The following is a 24,355-nucleotide window of genomic DNA, read 5'->3' as shown; positions in this document are numbered from 1 at the left end:
ACTTACCTGTAGGGATGAATGTAGGCTGTTGCAACTGCATGTTGGCTAGAGCCTGTTGGTAGTGGAAAACGCTTGGGTTAAAGACTGTGGTGGCACCATTGTTTTTTTCAAGTGCTGGCCTCTTTGGTAAAGGTTGAAGTGCACCAGGCGGCAGGGCCTGTGGATAAGGAGTCATTAAAGACACGTGAAGTAAATGAAGGGGCCCACATGTAGGTCAAGCATGCAATAAATAATAGGGGGTCTTGGCTGCAAATCACCTGCAACTGTATCAACTTAGCAAGACAGGAAAGAGAAGAGCAGCTAAGTCACAGTACGAGTAGAAACAATAGCTTCACTAGGTAAGCAGTTAATAAATGCACCAGGAGGAAGGACAGAGTCCAGAAGGAGGAGGGATGCTAAGGAGCTTATCAGTAGGACTGACTTGGGTACAGAGGGAGAAAAAAGCACAGGGAAAAGGAAAGGGAGAGGTGATCACCTGGACAGGATGCTACAAAGAGCAGTTGCAGGCAACAAGCATTAAAAACCCCCAAACAAACAGGAAAAATATAGTAGATGACTATTTAAAACCCATGAAGATTAGCATAAGCAACAAATGCCATGGAAAAAAAAGGGATGCTTGCCTCTGGTTCAACACCTGCCTACATGTATGTGTGCATGTGTGGAAGCATGCACACTGTGCAGCCAACCCATGTGTCCAGATGGTAAAGCTGTAGCTGTTGTCAATTACACACATAACATTACATTCACAGTAAAAAGCATTTCCATTTGTTAGTAGAGAGGCTGAGCAACATGGTCAAGACCAGGCCTGATTCTCCACTGCTCACACCAGAGGCACAGCCCACCAGCAGATTTGGACCAGCTCCCACTTTACAGAAGGTGGCCTCCATCAGTCAAATACTGCTCACTTGTTATTAACAGTGGAAAAAGCCATTGACAAATGCCTTCTTTTCATTCTATCACACCACGGGCTTCTTCCAGGCCGTCAAACCTATTTCATGATCAGACTTGGTAAAAAGCATTAACCCAACTCGGGAACTTTTCTCAGTGAGTTCCTCATCATTCACCCAAGCATGTCTCAACAGCAAAGCAGTATGTCAGGTTCTTTAGAGACAGGAATGTTTCTAATGATTTACAGGTTTTCATTGTACCCAAGTAAGAAACCACATTTTTTTCTTCACATTGTGATAGAAAAGGGTCCTTTTTAATTATTCCCCACAGTCCTCTTCCATGTAACACTCCCATTGACATCAATGAGATTTAAGCACGTGGAAGTCATGCAGAAGCAGGTAATTTCTGACTAGTTGTTAGTCTGTATCATGTAGCAAAGCAATGGCTGAAAAACAGGGTTATCACTCCTACTTCTATTTTAATAGGTCACAAATGAATAGTAGGTAACGGAGAAGGTTTGGCTAATGAAGGGTTAAAGCTACAAACACAGTACTCAGAAGAAAGGATACAAGTAAAGATATTTTAAAGCCTTATGAAGATCAACACACAACAAGAGCATAAGTGAAAGCTTGCAACAGTTTGTCGCTATCTAGAAACAGGTTTTCACTTTAAATTTTATTTGCTATAGGAGACTGCTCATCTGAGAAATGTTAAGCAACATACTTCCAGGCAAAACATTACTCCATCCTATCTCTACTCACATGGTGGCTTTTGGGTGGTTTTAATATTAAAAAAGAAAATTAGAAGAAATTGCATTTGCAAAACTGCCCACAGACATGCACACATCCTTTGCCTATGCTAGCAGGCATCCATTCTCAGCATTAGGATATAATCTTCCCAGATTTCTTCTGGCTCCTACCAAAAGACAGCAGTCAGATGGGACAATATTCTCAGACACAAACACCAAAATCTTTTACTTAAGATCCACATTTTAGGATGATGTACCAGTTTTCATTTCTAAGTAAGCTTTCATTGGTATCTGTATTAAATCTGCCTGTATCTACAACTCATCTGTTTAATGATGGCTATATGAATGTTCCTCCAGGCATGGGGCAGATCTGCAGCTTACAGAGTCTGGAGTAGTTTCATGTACATCACAGAGGTTTTACAGCTTTACAGTGACTGAAGAACTTGCTACTTAAATTAATGCCCCTTATGGTATCCAATTGCTAAATAATCCTTTTCAGACACTTCCAAAATCTGCCTCAGAAGAAGAATTTACTAATTACAGCAAAGCAACTGTGCCAGGCACATAATGGACTTTTGACTCCCTGCTTCTTGGCCAAAGGCTGTTGCCACCCCAAACTCCAAAATGGTAGTGCCAAAAGCAGAACAGCTGAAGGCTTTTGAGACCTTGCTGTGATGTCCCGGCACTTCCTAGGACAATTCCCAAGACCAGCACTGCAGTCAGAGGGAGCATACAGACACCAGCAGGCCACAGGGATGTCAAGACACATCAGACTATCCCATTACCTCTCCAGCATCACCCTCCCTACTAACCTGCTATAGCCCCTTGGGAGCAAGGGAAAGAAAGGGGCTATAGCAGCCTCACTGTTGCTCCCTCAACAGCACCCAGCTGGAGAAACACAAATAAATGCAGTATTTCCAGAGTGTTCTAAAGAAACAAGCACTCTGCAGCGGCTGCTGTGCCATCTGAAGTCCAGCTCTCCCATGTGGGCTCTGTGGGCACAGGAGCCAGGAACCCATCTTGATCTGCTTCTGGTTTGACACAGCCCTGTGGGTCACCCCTCCACCCCAGCAGCTGGAGGAGTGTTCACACAGGATCCATGAAGATGTGCTCCTGCTGTTGCCAACCGATCTTATTTTAGATACTAAGGTGCAGGAGGGCCCAGGGAGACAGAAGGATCTGGCTTCAGCCCTTCTCCAGCCCTTGTGCAGAGGTAAGAGCCTCAGGCCAGGAGCACACTCACTGAAAGGCATCTATAATGCCTTAAAGACGCATCTAAAATTGCACATGATGAAGCTGGGCTAATACAGGTTCTGCACCCGGATCTGGCAGGGTCACAGGATCACACAAATGTGTCTCATTTGACATGGGCTACAATTTTTGTATCACTCAAGACCTGCAGGAATTGTAGCAGCTCTAGGGGATACATTATTTTTTTCTCCCACTATGTCCTGGTTCTGAAGGAATCCCACAAGCAGAATATACAACAAGCAATGGAGACTCCTCACCACCAAATTCTGTAGCCAGTGTCTCCCCACTGCAGCAAAGGAATTAGACTAAACCCTTGTAGCAAAGAACTTACTTGATGAATTTACCTCATGCAGCTGCTTGTGCTTTCCCTCTGGACAAGCTCTGACCACCACAAATACAGCAGCAGCTTTGGACAGTAACTTTTTCTGACTTTATTTTTTTCCCTGTGCGTCTGTGTGCACACATGGGTATGCAACCCTTGCACCAGCATCTGGACATCTTCACCAGTGAAATGGTTAATTCAGTTCAGTATCCATGTGATAGTCCTGCACTGATCCAAATGAACAATTTCCCCTACTAAAATGCCAGGCAGACTCTCATTTTTGGGCTGGGAAAGCCACAGTCCTGCTTGAATGAGCATCTGAACAAAGAGGCTTGTGCCACTTCTCTCCATGGCATGGAAAGCAATTCTTCAGCAAGACTGACAGATAAAAACACACTGCATGCCAAAGTCAGAATTTCCCACGTGCGTGTTAACAAACCTCTCGTTATTTTTCACAAGACAAGAACTGGATTAATTCTTTGCAACAAACAATTTAATTGCACCTCAAAGTTCCCCTTAGATCTCTATCTCCCAGGACCAGATCACACTTTCACTCTTCTGCACTCAGCAAAGAGGGGCTGGGTCTGCTGCCAGGCATGACAAATACAGAATGATCTGAGAGAGGGCACCCATTCCCTGGCAAGCAGCAGAAGCAATGTGAGCAGTGTCCTCTGAAAATCATACATGCTCTTATCACTCATGAATGGTTCAGTAGAGGTGACATATTCCAACAACTGGCTGCAAACCTTTAGATGTGTCAGAGCAGGAAGACTCGGACAAGTAACTTCTCTTGTAGGGTTTGTTCAGTGGGGGAGTACTTATGGGCTCTCCGATTCTCTGCCAGACCGTGTCTCCTCAGAGTGGTGGCTCTTGTAGAGGGCAGCGAGACATTGTGCAGGTCCGCCTGTGCTGGCTTTGCGGCTGTGTCTTTGCCAGCTGAGCAGAAGTGAGAGGCTGTGACATCATTCACAGCGTCATTCCACCACTGCTGGCAGAAGCTGGGCCCTAGCAAGGCTTCCCACTGCTGCTGCCTCAAACTCTGATAAGGAAACCTCTTGACCACTTAAACCCAAAAACAAGTCTTTGGAGAGGAAGGGGAGCAGGTCAGCTTCTCCTTTCTAGCTCTGGGAATGAGAAGCAATATCAGCTTGATGGTTTCACAGCTCCTCTATGTCCACTCTTCCCTCTCCCTGCTATAGCTGGGCAACAGGAGCTTTTTTTTTAGAATGTATTGTATCCCTTATTATTTGGGAAAACGGGAAGGAGTTGTCTTCTATGGAGCCAGGACTGACAGTACTGTGAGGATGGCTTTTGCCTCACTATGAGCATCATAAAGCCAAGTAAAACATATTATTTGAGATTCATAAAACAATCAAAGACAGCTTATATAACGACAGCTTGCAGGCAGAAGCTCGGGGAGCAGATCCCATGCTTAAGACTGAAGCAAAAGGCACCCAGAGGGAGGTCCCTTTGTTGACACTGTCCCACTGGGGAATGAGGGGATGAACCACAGACAGAGCTAGCTGAAGGGACAGCCATCTCCCCAGCTTACCCAACACATGAGCCAAGTCCCACATTGCACCTGCTTCAGTTCCCAGCACAGATCCCTAAGAATGCTACTTAGCCCTCTTCCCTCTAAATCTCAGTTAGGCCCATTACACAGAATATCCTTGTGCAGGGCAGTTACCAGCATGGCACTGCCAGACAAGACTGTGATGTTGGGAATACAAAGAAAAGTTACTGGATCTGTCCCGCAACCACCCAATCCTCTGGCATTTACAGCACCCTGCAGACCTAATGAGCTAAATTCTCTAATTCTCCCTGAAACATTGCATCTTGTGACTCCAAAGTGTTTGGAAAAACAATTCAAAATCCAGAGCTGCCTCCCCGCAAGATTATTCACTGTCTCCAAAACACATCCAGGCTTCAGGAGGCAAATATTAATGGATGGTGTGTGGGGCACAGGATTGGCATGTCTGAATGCACACTGAACATTTCTGGCTGGGATGGGCAGTCTCCCCAGGCACTAACACCACAGAGCAAGAGCAGAAGGCTTTCATGCAGACTAAGATGGTTACATGCAAAGCGAGAAGGTGAAAGGTCCAAGTACCAGGTCAAAGGTTGCCTCGAGCGGTCGCTTCAGTGATCTGACAGCTGGCTGAGTCTTAATTAGCAGGCAGCGAGCACATTGATGGCAATGGGCCGGGGAGGGGGATCAAGCACAGTAACAAAAACAGCAAGCAGAGGTGTGTCAAGAGAAAGCAGCAATTTGGGGAGGCGAAGAGAAAAAAAATTAAAAAGTGAATGCATTATACAAGATATTAAAAAGACGAGGCACGCACAACACGGGGTGGCTGGGTAATTACCTGGCCTAGTGGCAAGTCAGTTATTTTGCCTCAATAAGTTTTAAAAGTAAAGAAATGTCATCACAGGACATGTGCTTTGGAGCTTCATCACATCGGCTGGCACATCTGGGCAGCAGCACTCAGGTATTAGCACCTGCACAGGGACTGGCACTGGGCTCCAGCCCTCATGCTGCAGCTACACATCATGCAGAGGCCAGCAGAGCACTCACGGAGATAAGAAAGACCACTGGAAAAGGAGGGAGCATCAAGCACATGCTTAAGTGCTGTCCTGGGACTGAGCCTTACCCAGTTCATCCAGTGCTGCACTAACTTCAGTCAAGCAGGAGTGAGTAAAGCTACTACTTGTGTACATCAAGTAACTGCAGGATTGGGTCCCTCAGAAATGCTGAATTTAGATTTGAAGTCATTCCAAATCTGTTTTAGAACGTAGACCCATAGCCTGGCATCTGTTTGTCACTCCAAGAAAATGGAGCACCTTTCTTTCCTTTAATAAAGTCTTACACCTCAACAGGTAGAGTAAATGCATCAAACCTTGAAAACTCAATGAATAATGTAGGCTGTTTTGGTAGCAGGGGTGATGCAACAAGCCATCAATAAATATTTTAAAGGTTCTAGTTAGCAGCATACAAATAGGGTTAATTACATTTTTAAGAGAAGCCAGCAGGATGAATAAAACATGCCTTGGCTTTGGTTAAGTAGCAGTGTCCTATATAATTAGTGAAAAAATAAAGATTCAATTGTGAAAAACACAAGAGTTTTATTTCAGAAGGTTATTTTTCAACAGACCTGCACTCTTATTTCAACAACAATAAAAACAGTAAGAAAACTAATAAATAAACTCTGCAGGACAAATAAATACTGCAGTATAAATTAATTGTTCAAATTACATTCCAGGTAATATTGATACTACAAGGAGAGCACTTGCTTAATTTCTAGAATTGCCCTGGCTCTGCATTAAATTTCATAATGAATTAAAAGCAACCTCCTTTACTATCTTAAAAAAAAGAAAAAGGTATTTAGAAAAATTTTAGTAGCCTTAATAATAAATCAAAGAGGAGGTAAGAGCTTTTTTAATATTAATTTTTAAAAAAATTAAGAAATCATAGAAGCGATGGAAGGGACTTCTAGAGATCAGCTAGATCAACACCCTGCTCAAAGCAGGGTCAACTACAGCAGCTTGCTTGGGACTCCATTCAGACAGGTTCTCAGTATCTCCTAGGATGGAGAATCCTGTTGTAGTCTTTGTTCTTTCTTTGGTAAATAAATTTTTATTTATGTTTAAATGGTATGTCCTGAATTTCAATTTGTGTCCATTGCTTCTTGTCTTTTCATTAGGCACCATTGGGAAGAGTTTACCTCCACCTTCTTTACCTCCCACATCAGGAACTTATGTACATGGGTAAGCTCCCCTGGGCCTCTTCTTCCCTCCCCAGCTCTCTCATCTCTGGAGTAATAGGTGCCATTGAACCCAACTCAACAGAATGGCAAACATTTATATAAGCTAGGAGTCACCTGGTAAGTCTTCCTTGACTCATGTTCAGAACTGTAGATATAAGTAGTCAGAATTCAACTTAAAATGCAGGTGGGACCATGTCTTCCAGGTCCAAAGCATTAAACAGGTCAGGAAGTCACCCTTGGATTGTGTCTTGTAATTTCACTAAGTCTTGGCAAAGGTATCGGACACAAGTTTGCTAAGCTCAAGCAACTGGTATCACCCGCTTTTTGCAGAGAACAGGCCAGGATCTCCCTGAAAAGGATGTACTATGTATTGAGGAAGCTGAACTGAACCCTATGAGTCAGCCAGGGAAGGCGTTGGGCGCTGCTGCACTTGCATTCATGTCACATCACAATGTCATGTCAGCAAATCACAGGGTTGGGCACCATGTCCCTATCTGGTGAGATGTACTGTGGCACTGAGGGCTTCATGCTGTGGTGAGAATGGAGACAGGATGAAGAGATGGGATGCATCTTGCACATGCTCTCAGCTCTCTAGTCAGCCATTTACAAAGCTCTCTACTTTTCCACAAATGACACGTGAAATCTCTTAGCAATGGAAATGTAGCTTGAGAAGAGCTCTACTTACCATTGCAGCTGCAGCTGTCTGGTTCACCTGGTGTTGAGCTGCCTTGATTTTGGCTTGCAGGTGTGCAGGGGGATGAAAGTACTTGCATTTCTCCCTAGAGCATCGACCTTTGATGTAATCCATGCAAACTGTAACAGTATTTTCATTTGTGTCTATCATTGCAATATCTATAGGGTGAGCATAGCGGCAATCATTCTCACCACGTGTGCAATTTCCACGCTGAAACTCTCGACAAACCTTAAAAGAAAGTCACGTTGTTGAACAGAACATCAAGTTACTTTTCATTCAGTATTTTCAATACATAGTTCGGTTGGCCACATTAAACCATGCGTATATTCTAAATCCACGCTCATCTGGGGCAACACATATATCAACAGACAGAGGGGCAACTGGCGCTACTCACAACTGCTTCAGGGGATGAAAAAACCCACAACGCTAATAAGTCCAATTATCAAATGCAAGCGAAGTACAGAATTTGTGCAGAATGGAAAGTGACTCCAGAAAATCAGTGTCATTTTGACAAAGCTTTTGCAAGTCAGGATTCTTCCCCTGACTTAAATGTTAATAACTCTGCTATTTGTGTCTCACCTGGATTATGTATTTGTTGTGGATCACACTCTTGGGTAGGACATTTAATTCTAAATGTTACATGCTGCTGGCTATTTGCAACAAGTACTTTTTCTTAAATAGGAGGTGCCTCTTTCACATAAATAGTCTCCCTTCCCTTCACAATAAAACCCCGACCCTGGCATTACATGACTGCACATCTGATTACATAGCAATGTGTTTGAAGGTGTTGTCGAAATTACTAGGTGTACTAGGATTTTGCAGATTCTCTTAAGTTATGACCACTGAAGCATCAGAGGCAGAGGAAAAGGTTCCACAAAAAGTCTGCAAGGTTTCTTGTCCAAGGAACTGAGAGAAGATCTTGAATAATATAGCAAGTGCTGTAGCTCATGCACCATTGTGCAGTCAGACTGAGTGTGGGGAAAGATGAGACATCAGCAAGGCAAGATAAAATATATAACACAAAACAATGCGTTTTGAAATTACACCCTTCTCCACTATCTTCCTGTGTTATAATTTACACCTGCAGGGGCCTCTGACTTCAGGTCCTCAGCCCTTGTCTCCCGCAGAGTCTCTGCTCAGAGTTTGAAAGACATTTACAACTCCTCCACCACTAAGTCCCAGCATGTCCAGCCAACTGGGGAGGGAGAGATGTCTTTCCAATGCCCCACACTCATCACTCCCGTCAGTGTAATGCTTAAAGCTTTCTGTAAAAGCTCAATAAGCCCAGCTCTACAAAAGGGAAACGTCTGCTAGCTCCAGAACATCTCCCACCCAGTAAAGTGTAAGGGCAGTCCGTCTACTTGGGTTTTTTTGGGTCGTTTTTTTTTTTAAGCATGGAAGACCACATACAAAAAACAATCCTAACCCTGCTCTAATAGCCACTGATATCAGAAGAGTGAGTTTTCCCAAATTTCTGAGGATTTGGGAAAAGGTCCCGCAAGAGCGTCTGCTCTGGCGGAGAGCAGCAGCCCTGCACTAGGAAAGCTGCGAGTTAAACTCTGTACTGTGCTGCATCAGGTCATTTTAGCAGACAGCAACAGTTGGGACCACATGTACTGTTCATCCCTGTCAGCACTACTGTATCAGACGTCCAAATACCTCCAGTTTATCCGTACGCATCAGTTTCTGCCCAGCAGAGCCTCCTGGTACTGTAACAGCAGGATTTCCGGAAACCAGGACAGGAGTATTTGGTAAAAGCTCTGCAGGAACCAAGCCCATCCCAGGAGAAACATGACTCAGGTAGGGACTAAAAGCCATTGTGGGGCTTGTTGCAAGTGATGGAGTCACAGGAAACGTTGTCTGTGTATAGAAAGAGGGAAAACAAAGTATTAGTTAAAAAGCTCTGTCTTGGATTACCCATCAAAGCCTTGCATCACACTTCAATCCTTTTAGACAATTTGATTAGCCACATCAAAATGCTGTGCTCTCCAGTCTATTCATTTATTGCTATTTATTTGCGATCCATTCCCTTCTCCTGACTCACAGATTTGTGACTCATCCTGAATACAAGGCATCTTGATTTGTCAGATCAAAGCATATTGATGATCTTTATAGTTTAATGACACAATTAAGGATTTCATGCCAGCAATTAGGGCAGGCCCAAATGAAACAGACTTCTCATTCCCAAATTAACGTCTCAGCTTCTTTATGCCTACACTGCAATGCTGTACAGAGACTCCAAGGTAAACTGCAGCTTCAGGACCTGGAAGCAGGTAACTCCATTAGCTGCTCTGCTGCATTCACTATCAGCCTGCCCTGAGCTCCATGTTAGCACGGCCAGTGTGCCTCAGGTTAGGCCAAAGGCATCATTCAGTCATGTGAGGTATCTCTACTGCAGTATGCTCGGTGGTCAGGCATCCTGCACATCTGGGGTTGGTTTCAGAGTGCAAACACACTCCAGGCAAAAGCCATTTTGCAGAAAGATCTAAGCCTGCGCTCCATGTGAATGGCAGCAAGAGGACACCAAACTCATTAACGTCACAACGTGCCAAATCTCATGGCTTTGGCAAGACCAGGCGAGTCTTGGGCTTGGAATAGCAATGATAGCATGTACCAGATGAGATGGCTCAGGTGGACTAGTGCAAGGTCCAAGACCCCACCTGTGCTACAAGGAGCCATGTTCTCCTTGGGACAGAACAACATGCCAAAAAGATCTCAACCACTTTAGGTCCCTACCATTGTGTTAGGCAGGTCCTCTGAGTGCAGCAGAGCTTCTGTGCAGGGGACCAGAGGTGTTTCCCTAACCTGAGCTGCTCCAGCAGAGCTTCTCTGGAAAAGGAGCTGCTGTGCTGGCAGGCAGGTGAGCACAAGGCTCCTAAGCAGATGCTCAGTTTAAAGTCTGTGACTAGCCCCTATAGCCAGGGAGTCTGTGAGGTTTTAAAGCACAAGATCCAAAGTATTCTTGGGAATTAAACCAATTCCAGCTGATGAAAAACTCCATCTGCCCCCACTGAAAATGAAAGCATGCATGGCAGCACACCTGCTCCTATAGCAGGGGCTTGAGCAGCCCCCAAGGAAAGCAGCCTGAAACTTGCAACCATTTTTATTTTCCTTCCTGTCACCTGTTCCACTGTGAACTCTGAGTTTCAGTTAAAGCTACTCACATTGCCAGGTGTCCATGATACCATCCTTGGGAGCTACAGGCTCTACTTGGCAATAAATACAAGTGTGCTTACACAATGGCCTGGGGCAGTTTTTTGGCCACACACATCATTCCCACCTTTCTTTCGTTTTGCTACTTCTAAAAGAAACAACATATGGGCAGTGTGTTCCTCAACAGCATCTTCATCCTGGTACTTTCATACTTTGCTTATTGTGATGTGGAAGAAGTTATCCCCCACTAACACCAGCCAACTCTCCTAACCCAGCTTTAGCTCAACAATTCCCCGTCCTATGGTCAGTGACAGCAAGCAGCTCCCAAGCCGATAGGAAAGGGAATCGTTGACAGAATATATCCCATTTTCTCCTCCTCAGTGAGAAGACACAGCTTCCTGCATCAGTGGTGCTGGATGCCTGAAGTGTAGCAGAACCAAATAATTCTCTCTCTGGGAGGGATTTCCAATTTTTCTTCTTGGGAGCCTTAGTCAAACACTGCTTTAACTGTCAGGACACTTTAGCCACTAAAGCCAGGGATCTCCCAATCCACAGCCCTTTATTAAATAATTTTCTCCTCTCTTTCAATTCTCTGTGGCTCCCAGACATTTTATACCTTTTGCTGATAAAAAAATCTCTTAAGGATTTTCAAAGCTGTGACTCCCTGAACACTTTAGTGAGAAGGCAGCATCCATTAGACTGTTTTCTTCTGTGTGACTACCAGTAATTACAGTGGTATCTGCTGAACTTCCGTCACCTTTTGCACCATAAATGCTATTTTAAGGAGCTTCTCCAGTCTGGCCAGTCTGCACAGGTTACGCGAGGGCCTGACATTTTGTCAGCATTTGTTTTATGCACCCGTAGTAGCCCAAACGTTGAAGTACATATGGCTTGCACAAATGTGTGGGCAAACCTACCCTGTATGTTTTTAGCATAATAAAATATAGCTAATATAGCAGAAGAATCCTGACTGAGCAGGTATGGCAAAAACATTGCTCCAAAATTCCAGGAGATCCTTTAAAGCAGGCTTCTCCTGCTTGGGTTCAAACACAACCAGAAGCCAGGCCAAGAACCTCGCTGGTTTCTGAGACAAAGGGAAGATGTTCCTCCCACTGCTGAAGGAGGGATTTGTGCAGACTGGGAATGCTGGGGGCTTGCAACACCACACACTGAGTGAATTCACCTGAAACATTCACTAAGAGATGATACACCAGCCTCTTCATCAAAGCTACTACAAAGGTGGAAGCAGGACCTGCTCCCTGAAACACAATCTCCATCTCCCTCAAAAGCAGTCCCTCTTCTCACTGGGAGCAATCAGCAAGGGCTAATGGATCCAAACCCAAGCTGAAGCGCGTGGAGAAAAGATGTGCATGAGGAACAACTGAGTAATGTGATCGACTTGCAACCCTGGAGACCTGCAGAGTGATGCTTGTAAGAGCAGGATGAGTTTTTATTGCTGCTGCTGTTTGTTCAACCATTTCCGTGCCCTGACAGTTGCTGCTGTGTTCCCAAGGTTTCATAACTGCTTCTTCTGCCCACCTGCACCACGTGCCTGCTTCTCTGATTGGAAGTGACAGTTGTGCTCCACACCCTGCCTGCAGGCTGGGGCTGCCGATCCCAACCAAGTGGGTGCGAAGCCAGGGAACAAGCAGACTACACTCAACACATTAAACATACAAGAGCTGGGGTTTTAAGTCTGGAGTGTGTGAAGCACTCTGAAAACTGTGCCTTTGTGAGCTGGTACCAGGGAGCTCTGTATTTATTGTGGCTGATGAGGGGAAAAGATGGGCTGTGCTCACCGCCAGATCTGGCTGCCTGTCTTGGATTGGGAAATCCAGTCTGGCTCATGCATCAGTATCAGTAATAGGAGTGCTGCCAGCCAGTTCTCTCCTCTATGTCTGTGCAAGTCCTCCATGTCCTCAGGGAATTTGAGCAAATTTCCTCCTTGCAGCCAGAACCCAAATGCAATTTTTACTCCAAACAGCACTGCCCTCCTCAACATGCCTCCTGTCCACCTCTTGTGACAGCTGTGCTGCTTTTGGCTGAGATACAGGTGATTTTCTCCACAGTAGCTGGTGTGGGGCTGTGGTTTAGATTTGTACTGGAAACAGCATTGATAATTCAGGGATGTTTTTGTTGTTTCTGAGCAGTGCTTACACAGGGTCAAGGGCTTTTCTGCCTCTCACCCCATCCAACCAGTGAGTTGACTATGGAGGGCAGCACAAGGAGTTGAGAGGGGACAGAGGACAGCTGACCCCAACTGACCCAAGGGATATCCCAGACCAAACAGCATCATGTTCCTGATATAAAGCTGTGTGAGGAAGAGGAAGGGAGGAACAGGGGACATGCCAGAGCAATATTATGGCTGTACACTTAAAAACCAAACTCTCAACTTAATTGCTGGTGTGCTTTAGGGCAAAACAGAAGGATTGAAAGTATCAGCACTTACTCCTGCTGCCTCCCCTTAAAGCTCTTGCTAATTCAGGAAATACAGAGACAGGTTTCCTTGCAAATTAACTTTTATACATCACAGAGACACTACCAGTAACTCCTGTGCAGAGGGAAACAGGTTACAGTGCAGCAGCAAAGGGTTCAGGCTGGTAGCAGCTCACAAGACTGGTTTACTGAGTATTAAAATGCTTGTAATAATAGCAATAATTTTTAAAAGCTGAAATGGTTGTTTTCAGAACACATCTCAGGGGGAGGGTTGCCAAGGACTTTGACAGCTCTGAGCTCCTCATAGACCTCAAGCATGGAAGCTGGTGGGTTGAAGGTGTGAGCAGAGAGAAGGCACCGTCCCAGGGAGGGACATTGGTCACCAGTGGTGGTAACAGAACCTGGAACAGCTGATTTTGTTAACAATCTAGAAGTTGCATTTGATTTGCCTAGCAGAAATTGTGCTAAAGCTAGAGAAGAAACACAGAGTGGGTGTGAAGAGGAAGGCAGAGGAGTGGTTGGTGTTTTGTCAAACACAAGCTCTGTCTCAGCCAGGAAGTGTTGATTTTGAGTTACCTCAGACCCTAAAAAAGGGAAAGCCTGAAAATGAGAGGCCCACTGTAAATACAGAGGTGTTGATAGAATGAAGGAGGGGAGACAGGTCACCACTAAGGAGCTATATAAGGAAAGTGCACAAAAAACAATGGCAGCTTACAGTCTGGTAATAGAAACTGAAGATAAAGATCTCATACTGACAAGACTGAAAACCTTGATATTAAAAACGTTATTGATGCTGTCAGAAAACCCAAAACCCAGTATTCTCCTCCAATGTAACTGCATGGGGCTAGCTGGCTGCAAAGCCACCCTCCAGCATGAAGGCTGAGCATGCTGGAGGGAATCCAACAGGCCACAGCATCCAGCTACTTATACAGATGCTCATTTCCCCAACCAGACTGCAAAGACACTCTAAGTTCAAAGGATCTCTCATTTGTGGGCTGCTGTAGTGTAAAAGACAGGTGTTAACACCCCACAGCATTGTCTCTTGGGAGATACCACCTCCTGGGTGGGCCAGGGTACGTATGTTTATTCATTCCTAGCATGCCTTTGACTAGAGGCTGAGATATAAATCAGGTTTTTGCTGCACAGAACAAATGCCTGTGCAAAGCACCTGTCGAAATCGGCTCCAGCACTTGCTCCAAGCATCACTAGTCAAGCAAGTTGCTCACCCTCTGCTTTAATCCCTCCTTCAGCACCAAGGAGTGGCAGCAGGATCCTGCTGCCCCAGGAGGGAACAAAGGGCTGGGTTAAAGTCTGGGCTGTCTTCAGGGGCATGGGTGACTCAGAACTATCAAGATAGTCCTGTCTGCAAAGACCTTGACAGGAAGAAAAGATGAAGAGCTTGAAAACAAAGAGAGGAAACAGCTTCCCTAGGCAGCAGCAGAGGCAGCTGAAGGGCAGGAGTGCTGGCAGGTGTGTCACCACTGCCGTGCTCCATCAACAGCTTGTTCAGGCACTAATGGGGAAGCACGGGGCAAACCAGTGCCCTGCTCCACCACATCAATTGGACCCTGGGCTGAAGCACCTCCATGGTCAGCTCTGGAAGTCTGTCCCACACTGCTGCAAAGGGGTAAAGCAGGATGGAGAGGGTGGGGACTAGGCCCAAGGTGCAGCACTTTTTGGGTGGTCTTGCACTGGCACACACAGGATGCAAAGTGAACATATCTGAGAAACCAGACACAACATTGACCAAAGTAGCTCTTCCTATCAATGCCAGAGCCCAGCTCTGTGTGTCATAGACAGACACATTCAAGGCCATTTCAGGAAGCCTGGTGAAAAGCTGTTATGTCAAGTGCTAGTTTGGTTTGGATTTGGTGGGGGTTTTTTTGGTGGTGGTTTGTTTGGTTTTTTTTTTTAACTCCTGGTGAAACTGCACTTTAAAATGTCTAGGCATTCAGCTATTGCTAGAGCTATTACACATGCTGTTTCAAATCTCATCTCTGGCAAGCATCCCAATTAAGCAGGCATCCCCGTTGATCAGCTTTCAGATCACATGGGATTTGTTCTGCTGTTGCATCTGATCCAATACTTTCCGCTTTGATGAATTTCATGTGTAGCCAGAAGGAGGCCCCACCCTTCTCATTTAGAGAGAAAAAAAATTCTCAAAGCCAGCTTCCACTGACAGCATCTTTGGGAAATCAAAGGCAGTTGAAAGAGCAATCTCTTGTTTGTCCTGAAATTGGTGTGGAGCAAGTTGGGCTGCAGGAATCAGACCAAGAGCTTGTTTAGTCTGAGTAAAGTGTGGGAAAGCAGGAAAGGAGCAGTCACTGCAGAACAAATTTTTATTTTCTTCTTTGTCCATGTCTCCCCCATGGCACAGTTTAGAAACCAGGGGCCTTTCTCATCAGATAAGGTTACTTCTGAAATGAGAGCACTAACCAGAAAAACCAACACCGTCAGTCTCAGAGGCAATTTAAAAGGCAGGAGTAAAATTTAGGAGCATACTGGACCCACAAGATTGCGAAGTGGGAAGATGGGAACTTTCCAAAGAGGAAATCCCAAAGATGCTTTGAATAGCCAGCCAAAGAGTGTCCACCACGAATTCCCCACAGAGGAAAACTCCAAACAGGAAGGGTTTGCTTTTAGTACCGGGCTTGGAAATCAGTGCTACTATTTTGTGGGAATTCAGGATTTCCTTCTGATGTGGATATACGTTCAAACTCCACAAAAAAGAGGTGCAAGACTACAGCAGATAGAAGCCTAAGGCACAGCACAACTAAAGACTTTTTCTGTGGCAAATTTTCTCTCACCTTTACATCTTCAAAATGGGAAGAATTAACAGCACTTTCCTAGCTTATATGGCAGGGCCAAGATAAAGCTATTAGCAGACACTCATGATGATCAGAGTGATGGCAAACATGGAAAAGCCCCCAAAACACAGGGGGAATATGCCAGACTGAGGAAACGCCCCAGTCTGATGGCAGAACACCGTTATAAAGGGACACTGGGCAGCTTTCCTCTGCTGAAACAGCTCCATCACAAGTTCTTACACCAAACATCACAACAGCCTCCAACAAGGAGGAATCCTCCACTGTTCTCTGGCGAGGATGAACCAGAAACACCTGAGCTTTTCAAAGCTGGGGTGACAGATGCTGTGATTCACATGGGCAGAGAGGCCAGGTACTGTAGGTGGGACACCAGGAGGCCAAGTTCAGGCTGGTTCACAGACTTGACACCTTCAGGCTAGAAGTGCTTGTCCAAGAGATCTGGCCAGTCCTCCTGTGTGGCATAACATGAGGAGCCTCACCCAACTACAGCACACTAAGTGCACATTGCCCCAGGAAAGATACTCAGCCCCAACTTTAAACTGAGAGCTCCCAATTAACTCTCTGTTAATTCTCCCAATTACTCTCTGCTGATTCAGATCAGCATTGAAGAGCTGCTTCAAGACCTCTGACAGTTCTTAAAATATACATTATGACAGACTAAAACTCAGCTAACAAATGTCATCCCCTCCCAGATACACCAACCAGCAGACACAAGCCATCCTCTCTCTGGCATAACAGGGTTCTCCAGCCTGAAACCTGTTTTAACCAACAAGCCAAAGCAGGGACAGGCAGTGAAGGCTTCTCTGAACTACCTACTCTGCAAACATCTGTCTCCCACAGGCTTCCCTTCTTACCTGAAGAAAAGCAAATCTTTCCTGCTCTTACTCTAAATCACCACTACTGTGAAAAACAAGTGACAGGGTTGTGACATTAGCATAACTCTCTGCTGAGACAACTGCAGTGAAATGGGTCTCACTCCCAGACATAAAAAAGTATTAAAGTCTAAACAGGATTCATCTTCCCCAGTTTTAGTCCAACGGTGCAACACATCTAGTCCAAGGGAGCCAGCATCATCTCAGTGTAAAACAACTATCTGAAACAGGATCCACTGGAACTGAGCCACTCAGAACTTCCGGGATGTATATAAATCAACTGGTCAAATAAGCACCTGGTGGTAAGACCCTTCCACTTGAAGTCCTGAATCTCACAGCTCCTCACTTATCAGAGGAAAACAGAGACACAGCCTGCCAAGAAGATGCAAAGGCAGCATCAGACACCCCTCTGGAAGATTCTGCGCAATTCTGGGCAGCACAGACAATGGCCTGAGCTCAGGCACAGGGCTGGAGCCTCTGTGAACAAACGGGAGGAACAGGGAGCAGTATGAACCCGATGGATCCGTGGCTGTAACTCACAATTGGCTGTAGTTGTGCACCCGGTAGCATGAACTGCATTTGCTGAGCAAACATGGCTGCGGCTGTCTTCTGCTGGATCAGGTTGTTGCGTCCATTTATTTCAAGTTGTGTTTTTAAGTGTGGGGGAGGGTGGAGATATTTGCAGTTCTCTCGGGTACACCGGCCCTAAAAAACATAATGGAACAGCATTTCAGTGAATGTAACACCCAGGGCAGCCAGAGAAATTAAGGATTGTTTGGGTTACTGGAACAACACAATCATGGAGGCGGAAGTGGCTTGGTAGCTACTGTGCCTCTTTTGTGATTTTCAGATAACAGGTGAAGAGAAGAGCAACATGACTTCTCCTGCAGTAACACTAACTGAATACTATCAAGCTAAACCAAAAAATCAGGCTTCCTGGTATTAAAATGATGGTTGTAAGAAAAAACACCAAACAATTTAACACAAACACCAATACTTTCAGAAGCTAGTGGCAACAATTCCAGAAACAACAACAAAAATGCCCTGCTTCCTTGCGTGGGTTGCTTTTCCCCTCCTTCCCAACACCAGACCACTTAATTGGCCCTGACAACCAGACAGCAAGAAACAAAACTGTTTCCACCACTTCCCCAGCTGCACTGGATAAAATCTTAAGAGGACAGCTCTGTAAGGCAGCACCTCTGATCCACAACATGTAGGTACCCTGAGATGCTGAGAACAGGTAGTCACAGGAGGAAGAACTGAAACAATTTTCCCCCTTCATGCTTTCATTTTTCAAAAGTGATGCATGTTGCATCACTGACTCCTTACCCCCTGCAATAAACATAAGCACTGGCCATGCCAGTGGCTCCTAAAAAGCAAGAGATCACTGATGTTATCCCTGCAAATCCACTGAGATCATCACTTTAAAAACATGTGAACTGTGCCTTACTTTAATAGTGTTTGCAAGTAGAAATAAGAGGATAAATATCAATACATCACTGAATAAGAAAGCTAGTAACAAATGTTGTCATTGAGATAAAATCGTTCTTGAAAAGTAAGTTGTTTCTCTTCCCCCCTTTCTTTTTGAATTTCTTCCTCAAAAAACAAAAGGCATACAGAATACATGAAATACTTAATGTAATTTTATGCTTATTTATAAAACTTTTATGCAAAAATGGTGACTTTTTTGAGGAACAAATTCTTTTGAGCTATTCAGAGCCTATTAAAATAAGGCCAGACCTAGAAGCCACACAGCTGTTCCATGACAGATAATTAATAATGGTTCCTGCAGCCAGCAAAGGTGCAGGACCATCCATTACCCAGCCTGTCCCAGGCACTCTTGTCAAGGGCTGGGCACAGAATTCTCAGTCTCAGTGTAATTAAATTTGCTTTCCAAAAGGGGCACATCAGATGACCCCATGTACCTGCACCTGTTAGCAGGATCACGTGCAGCAGAGCTGTAACCCCATAACCAGGTCCACAAGGATACAGCTGTTACATATCACTGCACCCAAGGCTCAGGTGGGAACCTCCTGGGATGAGCCCCTGATGCATCCAGGATACTCTCCTGGGGATTCTTTAAGGTTTTTGCAAACATACAGGTGGAATCACAGGACAGTCCAAGTACCACTGCAAAAAGCCAACACCATGACCCACTGCAGGGGCTGGTTTTGAATCCCCAGCCAGGCTCACCAGCATGCCAGGTCGCTGTAGAGCAGCCTGAGATTTCCAAGCTTTTCTCTGCCCCCCTTCCTGGTGGGGTGTCTTGGGGGTGACTTTATGATGTGTATCCCATATCACTGCCCTATGCCCAGAAATTTATTTTTGTGCCTTTCTATGCCTTTAAACTGAGCCTGAGAGGGGGGAGGAAAAAACTGAGCAAAACTTTTTCAAAGCAGTTTGCAGCTTGTTCAAGGTCACACAGAGATAGAGACTTTTTTTTCTCAACTGCGGCAAGGGAGTGAGAGGGGAGGGAAGCACCCGGTTTGCTTTTTCTTTTCCAGCCAGCTTTTGGCAGTTTCTTTTCCCCAGCTCCTTTCCTCCAGAGAGTTGAACTTTTGTTTTCCTAGGACTTCGTTTTTTTTTTCCTTTTCTCTTTGTTGGACTGTTTCAACATCAGAATACATTGGAAGGACTTTCCACCAAGGCCTTGGCCCTGGAGGTGGGCCCACCACCCTGTCCCAGATCCAAGGAGGGAGAGGGAGGACTACGGAAGGACTCTGAATTTTCCCCCAGGTTTCTCTCAGCAGAGCGGGAGGTTTTATCATTCAGCATTATTATCCTTTTCCTGGGTGTTTGTTAAATAAATAGTTTTTATCTCTTTCTCTTTCCCTTTCCTTCGAGGAAAATTTATTTTTTCCCGAACCTGGTGGGGGAGGGGTGGTTGTAGCCTGCCTTCTCTTAGAGGATGTACTTCTAAATTTGGCCAAACTGGAACACGGAGACAACAGCTTCACTGGGGAGAAGGCTGCAGAGTTTGACTACAGCTTAAAAGGGGCTGTTTGACATGTGTCATGGGAACAGGCTCCTCTCTTATCTGCTCCAAGGAGATCAGAGTTAAACAAAAGGCAAATAATTGAATGCAAGAAGTGATGGGCTACACCCAGAGGGACAGGAAAAAAACCCACTTCCAAACTTTAGCAGCCTGGCTTTGCGGAATGAAACTCTGCCCTGCTCCTGAAAGAGCCCAGTGGCTCCCAACAACCCAACTCAAAAAGAAAGAGGCTTTTTAATGTTGTTGTTTTGGCTTCTCAGCAATCCAACAGCCCCAGATCCCCAGCAGTAAATTAACTGCTCACCACCCCTGAGGACATGAATCTTTGTCACCAGACACTTTCTCACATCTGTGTGAAGTGAGGGTAAAATGGCACAACGCAGCTGGCTGGTGCTCAGACACCCAGTGCCACTACAAAGGAAATAACCACATGATTGTGCAAGGAGAACACTCATCAGCACTAGGCAGAGCCTTCTCATGGCTGCACGGGACCAGGCCTCCCTACAGCCCTTCCCATCACCTGGGACCCAGCAAGAGTGCAGGGTTCTGCCTCAGAGCATATCTGCAGTGTCCCGCCTCCACAGCTTCTGCAGGGCTGCTGCTGACTGGGAGCCGACCCCGTGGAACCACAGGCTGTCCCCATGGCTAGGCAGCTGCTTGATTCCAAGCTCCAGCCTCCATGGGCTTACACATCAGCCTTAGAAATTTCTCCTGACTGTAACTTGGCACAAGTGCTTTGGATTGGGAAAACACTTATTTCTACCAAATTTGTGTAGAATAAATCTGTGTAGATGTTTCTACACTGCAGGAATGGAAAAGATGATAAAAAGAACTACTATTTTTTCTAAACAATACTTACACAGTCGACTTCAACTTGAGAAGGACTTTGCTATTTCAACTGAAATTGTGAATATCATTGATACCAGCAACCCCAGCTTAGTGTGAAACTTTGTTCTACTTTTTTGTTTCCTCTCAAACCAATTTGTTTAATTCTAACAGGGGGTTCTACAAACAGAACTCTTTTACTAGCAATAAAAAAACCACCATACAGCACGAGGCCTTGGTCTTGCAGACAGAGCCTGTAAGCTGAAATCAGTGCCCACACAGTATTACTGGTTTCAAGGACATGTATTTGTAAGAGACAGAGGTGTGCAGATGCTGCTGGAGAGCAAAGGCTGTGAAGTGCTGTCAGTCAGGCCTTCGAGGACTCAGAAAGACTAAATGAATCACTGCTACACTCAGATTCAAACCCATACCTTTGGTCTAACTCCTCCTCACAACATTTTGATCCTGAGCACCACCAACCACTGTGTTTCACCACGGCACATTGGAAGCCACAGCTGAGTTGAGCTGCCCTCTCCAGCACCACAGTATGTTGTTCATCTCTCAGACGAATTTTAGGCACTGATGATGTGACAGAGTGACACAAAATGTTCCCAGTTCAGACATCTTGCTATGTAACAACTTTGAAGATGTCTTGCTCTATAGTGATGGGCCCCACTAGTACCCTCTAAACTCCAACACTGGTAGGGGTGAGCCTTTCTTCTACCCTTCCATCACAACACCCACAGTTCTTGGTACTTCCCAGAAACGCACACACTCTTCAAGACCAATTTCAGCTCTACAAAAGCCAACAGAAGGACAAAGGAACTGCCATTTTAAACTCCTCAGTACCAGCTGCAACACAGCAGGGAAAGCAACAGGAAACCGGTAGCAAATCTGCTGTGTGGATACCAGGCTGGGGATAGATAAGGACAACTCCACTTTATACATGTGTGGCTTAGGAATACAATGTGAGAAAATACAACAGGAGTCAGGTCCTCAAGTTTTAGATGAGCATATTTATGCTACAAGGCACAGTTTTCCTGCAGGGACTAACTGTGGCTCCAGCATATCAAAAGCTCAGCATAGGGCACAGGACAGTTCCAGGGCTGTGCACAGAAGACCAACTGAGACATTCTCCAAGCTGAGTGTTGCACCAAAAAGCACCTGGAGTGGTCACTGCACATGTTGGGAAGGGGCCTGGTGACTGATCTGTGCTGGAAAGCAGCACATTGAGCCTGCTGGCACCAGTGCAGCCATCCTCTTGTAAAATTTGAAAATTTGAAATTTGCTGCTGTCAATTTAGCCTGAGTACTGACTCCAGGACAGGCACATTCCCACCCGGTCCTGGGTGGCATACAAGCCTGCAGCCAGGGAATCACCACCCAGTAACAGACTGCTGCTGGCCTTGGTAACATGCTAAATATAGCTGTATTTTCTGGCTCCTCGCAAAGTGGAAGGAGTCTGAAGGACCATATTCATCAGCTTCTTTGCCAACTACAACCAGGAGCGAAAAGCATATGGACTGCACTTTCCAAGGCTTGAAAAATGGATATTAAAAATAAATCATTAAAGGATTTTGTAAGAGTATCTTCTCCCCATTTCTTCCCACACACTCCCCCACCCATACAGTAGGCTGCTGGCATGTGATTGACTATGTGTTGCCAACTTAAGTCATGCTGTGATGGCATATACTGTAAATGGCTGGCATCTGACACCAGCTAACGTGACAGCGCTTGCACCGCAACAAAGCCAGCTGTTTGGAGTGCAGCACTGATGGCAGCACACTGAAATCCAGTGGAAAAACCTGCATTATACTGGCTGTGTGCAGTTTGCACCTTGTCATCTGCATCCTAGCTTGGAGGGATGAAAATAAGAGCATTCTGGGTACTGCACCAGGTTGGATGAACCTTTCCTAAGCATGTTGCACAAATTCTCTCCTCCCTGGCTGCTGAAGTGAGTTGAACTGTGATGCAGAAACAAGGCTTCCAGCATAAACCCCAACACTTGCTCACGTGTGCACCAGTAATGCAGTTTGTTACGGTCTCTTTAATCCCGGACACCAGTGAGGGGTTCCAGACACACATTTCTGGTTTTAATCACTGCACACTATGTCTCATCAATCATCAGCAGTTCTCATGTGAAAATCTTCACGCTAATGCGGCTTTTCACACACTGGAGGCTGCAGAAGGTTGGTGCCCTGACTGTGCCGTCTTTTCCACAGACACTGATGACATGTGCAATGACTGACAGCAAAAAGAATGAAAAGAGACTAGGCAGGAAAGGATTTCCGTGTTTTGCACAAAACCAGGCACCAAAACACAGTGTGTCGACATAACTTTTCTCTGCATGAAGCAGCAAATTTCCACCTCCCCAAGAGGAACTCAGTGGGGAGGCACATTCAGAGATGTGCTGGCCCTGCTTACTCAGTGCCTGTCGCTCCAGTGCTGAGGCATGAAACACTCTCTGCTTTCCATCCCACTCACCACATGCACATAGAGGCTCTCTCCTGGCCATGGATCCTTGCTCTTGCCACAGCCTTGCATGGCTTTCTCACACACAATACAACTTCAACCACCATGGTGTCTGCCCCACATTTTGCAGGGCAGGCTGCAGAACTGCCATAGAGCATGAATTGATCTGCAACAGTGGGAGGCAAAAAGTGGGAAGCTCAGGGCTGCATCCCCATGTCCATGCAGCACAGCTAAGAACATATACTGAGCAGCACATGCTGTTCCAGGTCTACCCCTGCTGACATCTGCTCTTTAAGAAGAGAGAGGAGGTAGACTTGGTACCTGGTAATGCCCAAGCTCTTAAGTCCTTCACCAATCCTCTAAGGACTTGCAGCTTCAAAGTTACCCTCCCAGGACAGCAAACCACCAGTGCACCACCTCTATTCAAGTGCTTTGTGCTCACTACCGTTTGTCCCTAAGCAACCTGCTCCAGGGCTGAGCAAGTGGAATGCCAGCTGGATTGAGTGGCACGTCCTACCATCTCCAGTGCCCTGTGTGTCTTATCCAGCCACCTCCAACGTTGCACCACGCTCCTCTTTCCACACAGGTAGAGAGCTGCGTTGGAGGAAGGGAAATAGCTATCCATCTCACTGCTGGATCAAACACCTTCCACTGGCAAACAACATCAAATAGCATGGAAATGGCGTTTTCAACTAGAAAACAAAGGAGGCTGGATCTGACAAGTCAGTCCGATCATTAGCGAGTGTTACCTCTCAGATAGGTGTTCATGCAGCCCAGCTGTCACTCGCTGCAGTTCAAAGCCAGCCCTGAACACACCTTATCTGCAAGTCCTTTCCACAGGCTAATGAAATGTCAGAAATTATGCTGCCAATTGAGCCAATAAGAACTGCAACCTTGCAACCTCCAATGAACATTGACCCTGGCCCAATACATCAGGTAACTTCTGCTTAAGAGCAATGCTTTCCTCCCAGCAGTGTTGGAACAGCTCTTTTTTAAAAAACTTTTACAGAGAAGTTTTAAAGTGTAATTATGTACAAAACACTGCTTGAATATGTTCTCATGGGAGGATGTTAGCCCACCTAAAAGCATCCTAAAAAGCAAGTCTAGACGA

The 24,355-nt window shown here is 45.6% G+C and overlaps 1 protein-coding gene across 9 annotated transcripts in view; it reads right to left on the bottom strand.

The window, feature by feature from the left end:
• The window catches only part of MBNL3 (muscleblind like splicing regulator 3), a 94,887-nt gene that overhangs the window by 15,504 nt on the left and 55,028 nt on the right, over positions 1-24,355 (bottom strand). For all 9 annotated transcript variants that reach the window (XR_004243133.1, XR_004243134.1, XR_004243135.1 and 6 more), the window contains exons 3-6: positions 17,494-17,658; positions 9,327-9,527; positions 7,659-7,895; positions 7-157 (exon numbers count right to left, since the gene is read on the bottom strand). Coding sequence is in view for 6 of the 9 variants with exons in the window: in XM_032124414.1 (XP_031980305.1) it covers positions 7-157; positions 7,659-7,895; positions 9,327-9,527; positions 17,494-17,658 (754 nt within the window). In the remaining 3 variants the exon portion in view is untranslated. The remainder of the gene's footprint in view (positions 1-6; positions 158-7,658; positions 7,896-9,326; positions 9,528-17,493; positions 17,659-24,355) is intronic.

Source organism: Corvus moneduloides, chromosome 14 (genome assembly GCF_009650955.1).
Source record: "Corvus moneduloides isolate bCorMon1 chromosome 14, bCorMon1.pri, whole genome shotgun sequence".
NCBI classification, from domain to species: domain Eukaryota; kingdom Metazoa; phylum Chordata; class Aves; order Passeriformes; family Corvidae; genus Corvus; species Corvus moneduloides.
Note: the sequence above shows the minus strand (reverse complement) of the source record. Positions and strands in the feature narration are given on the sequence as shown.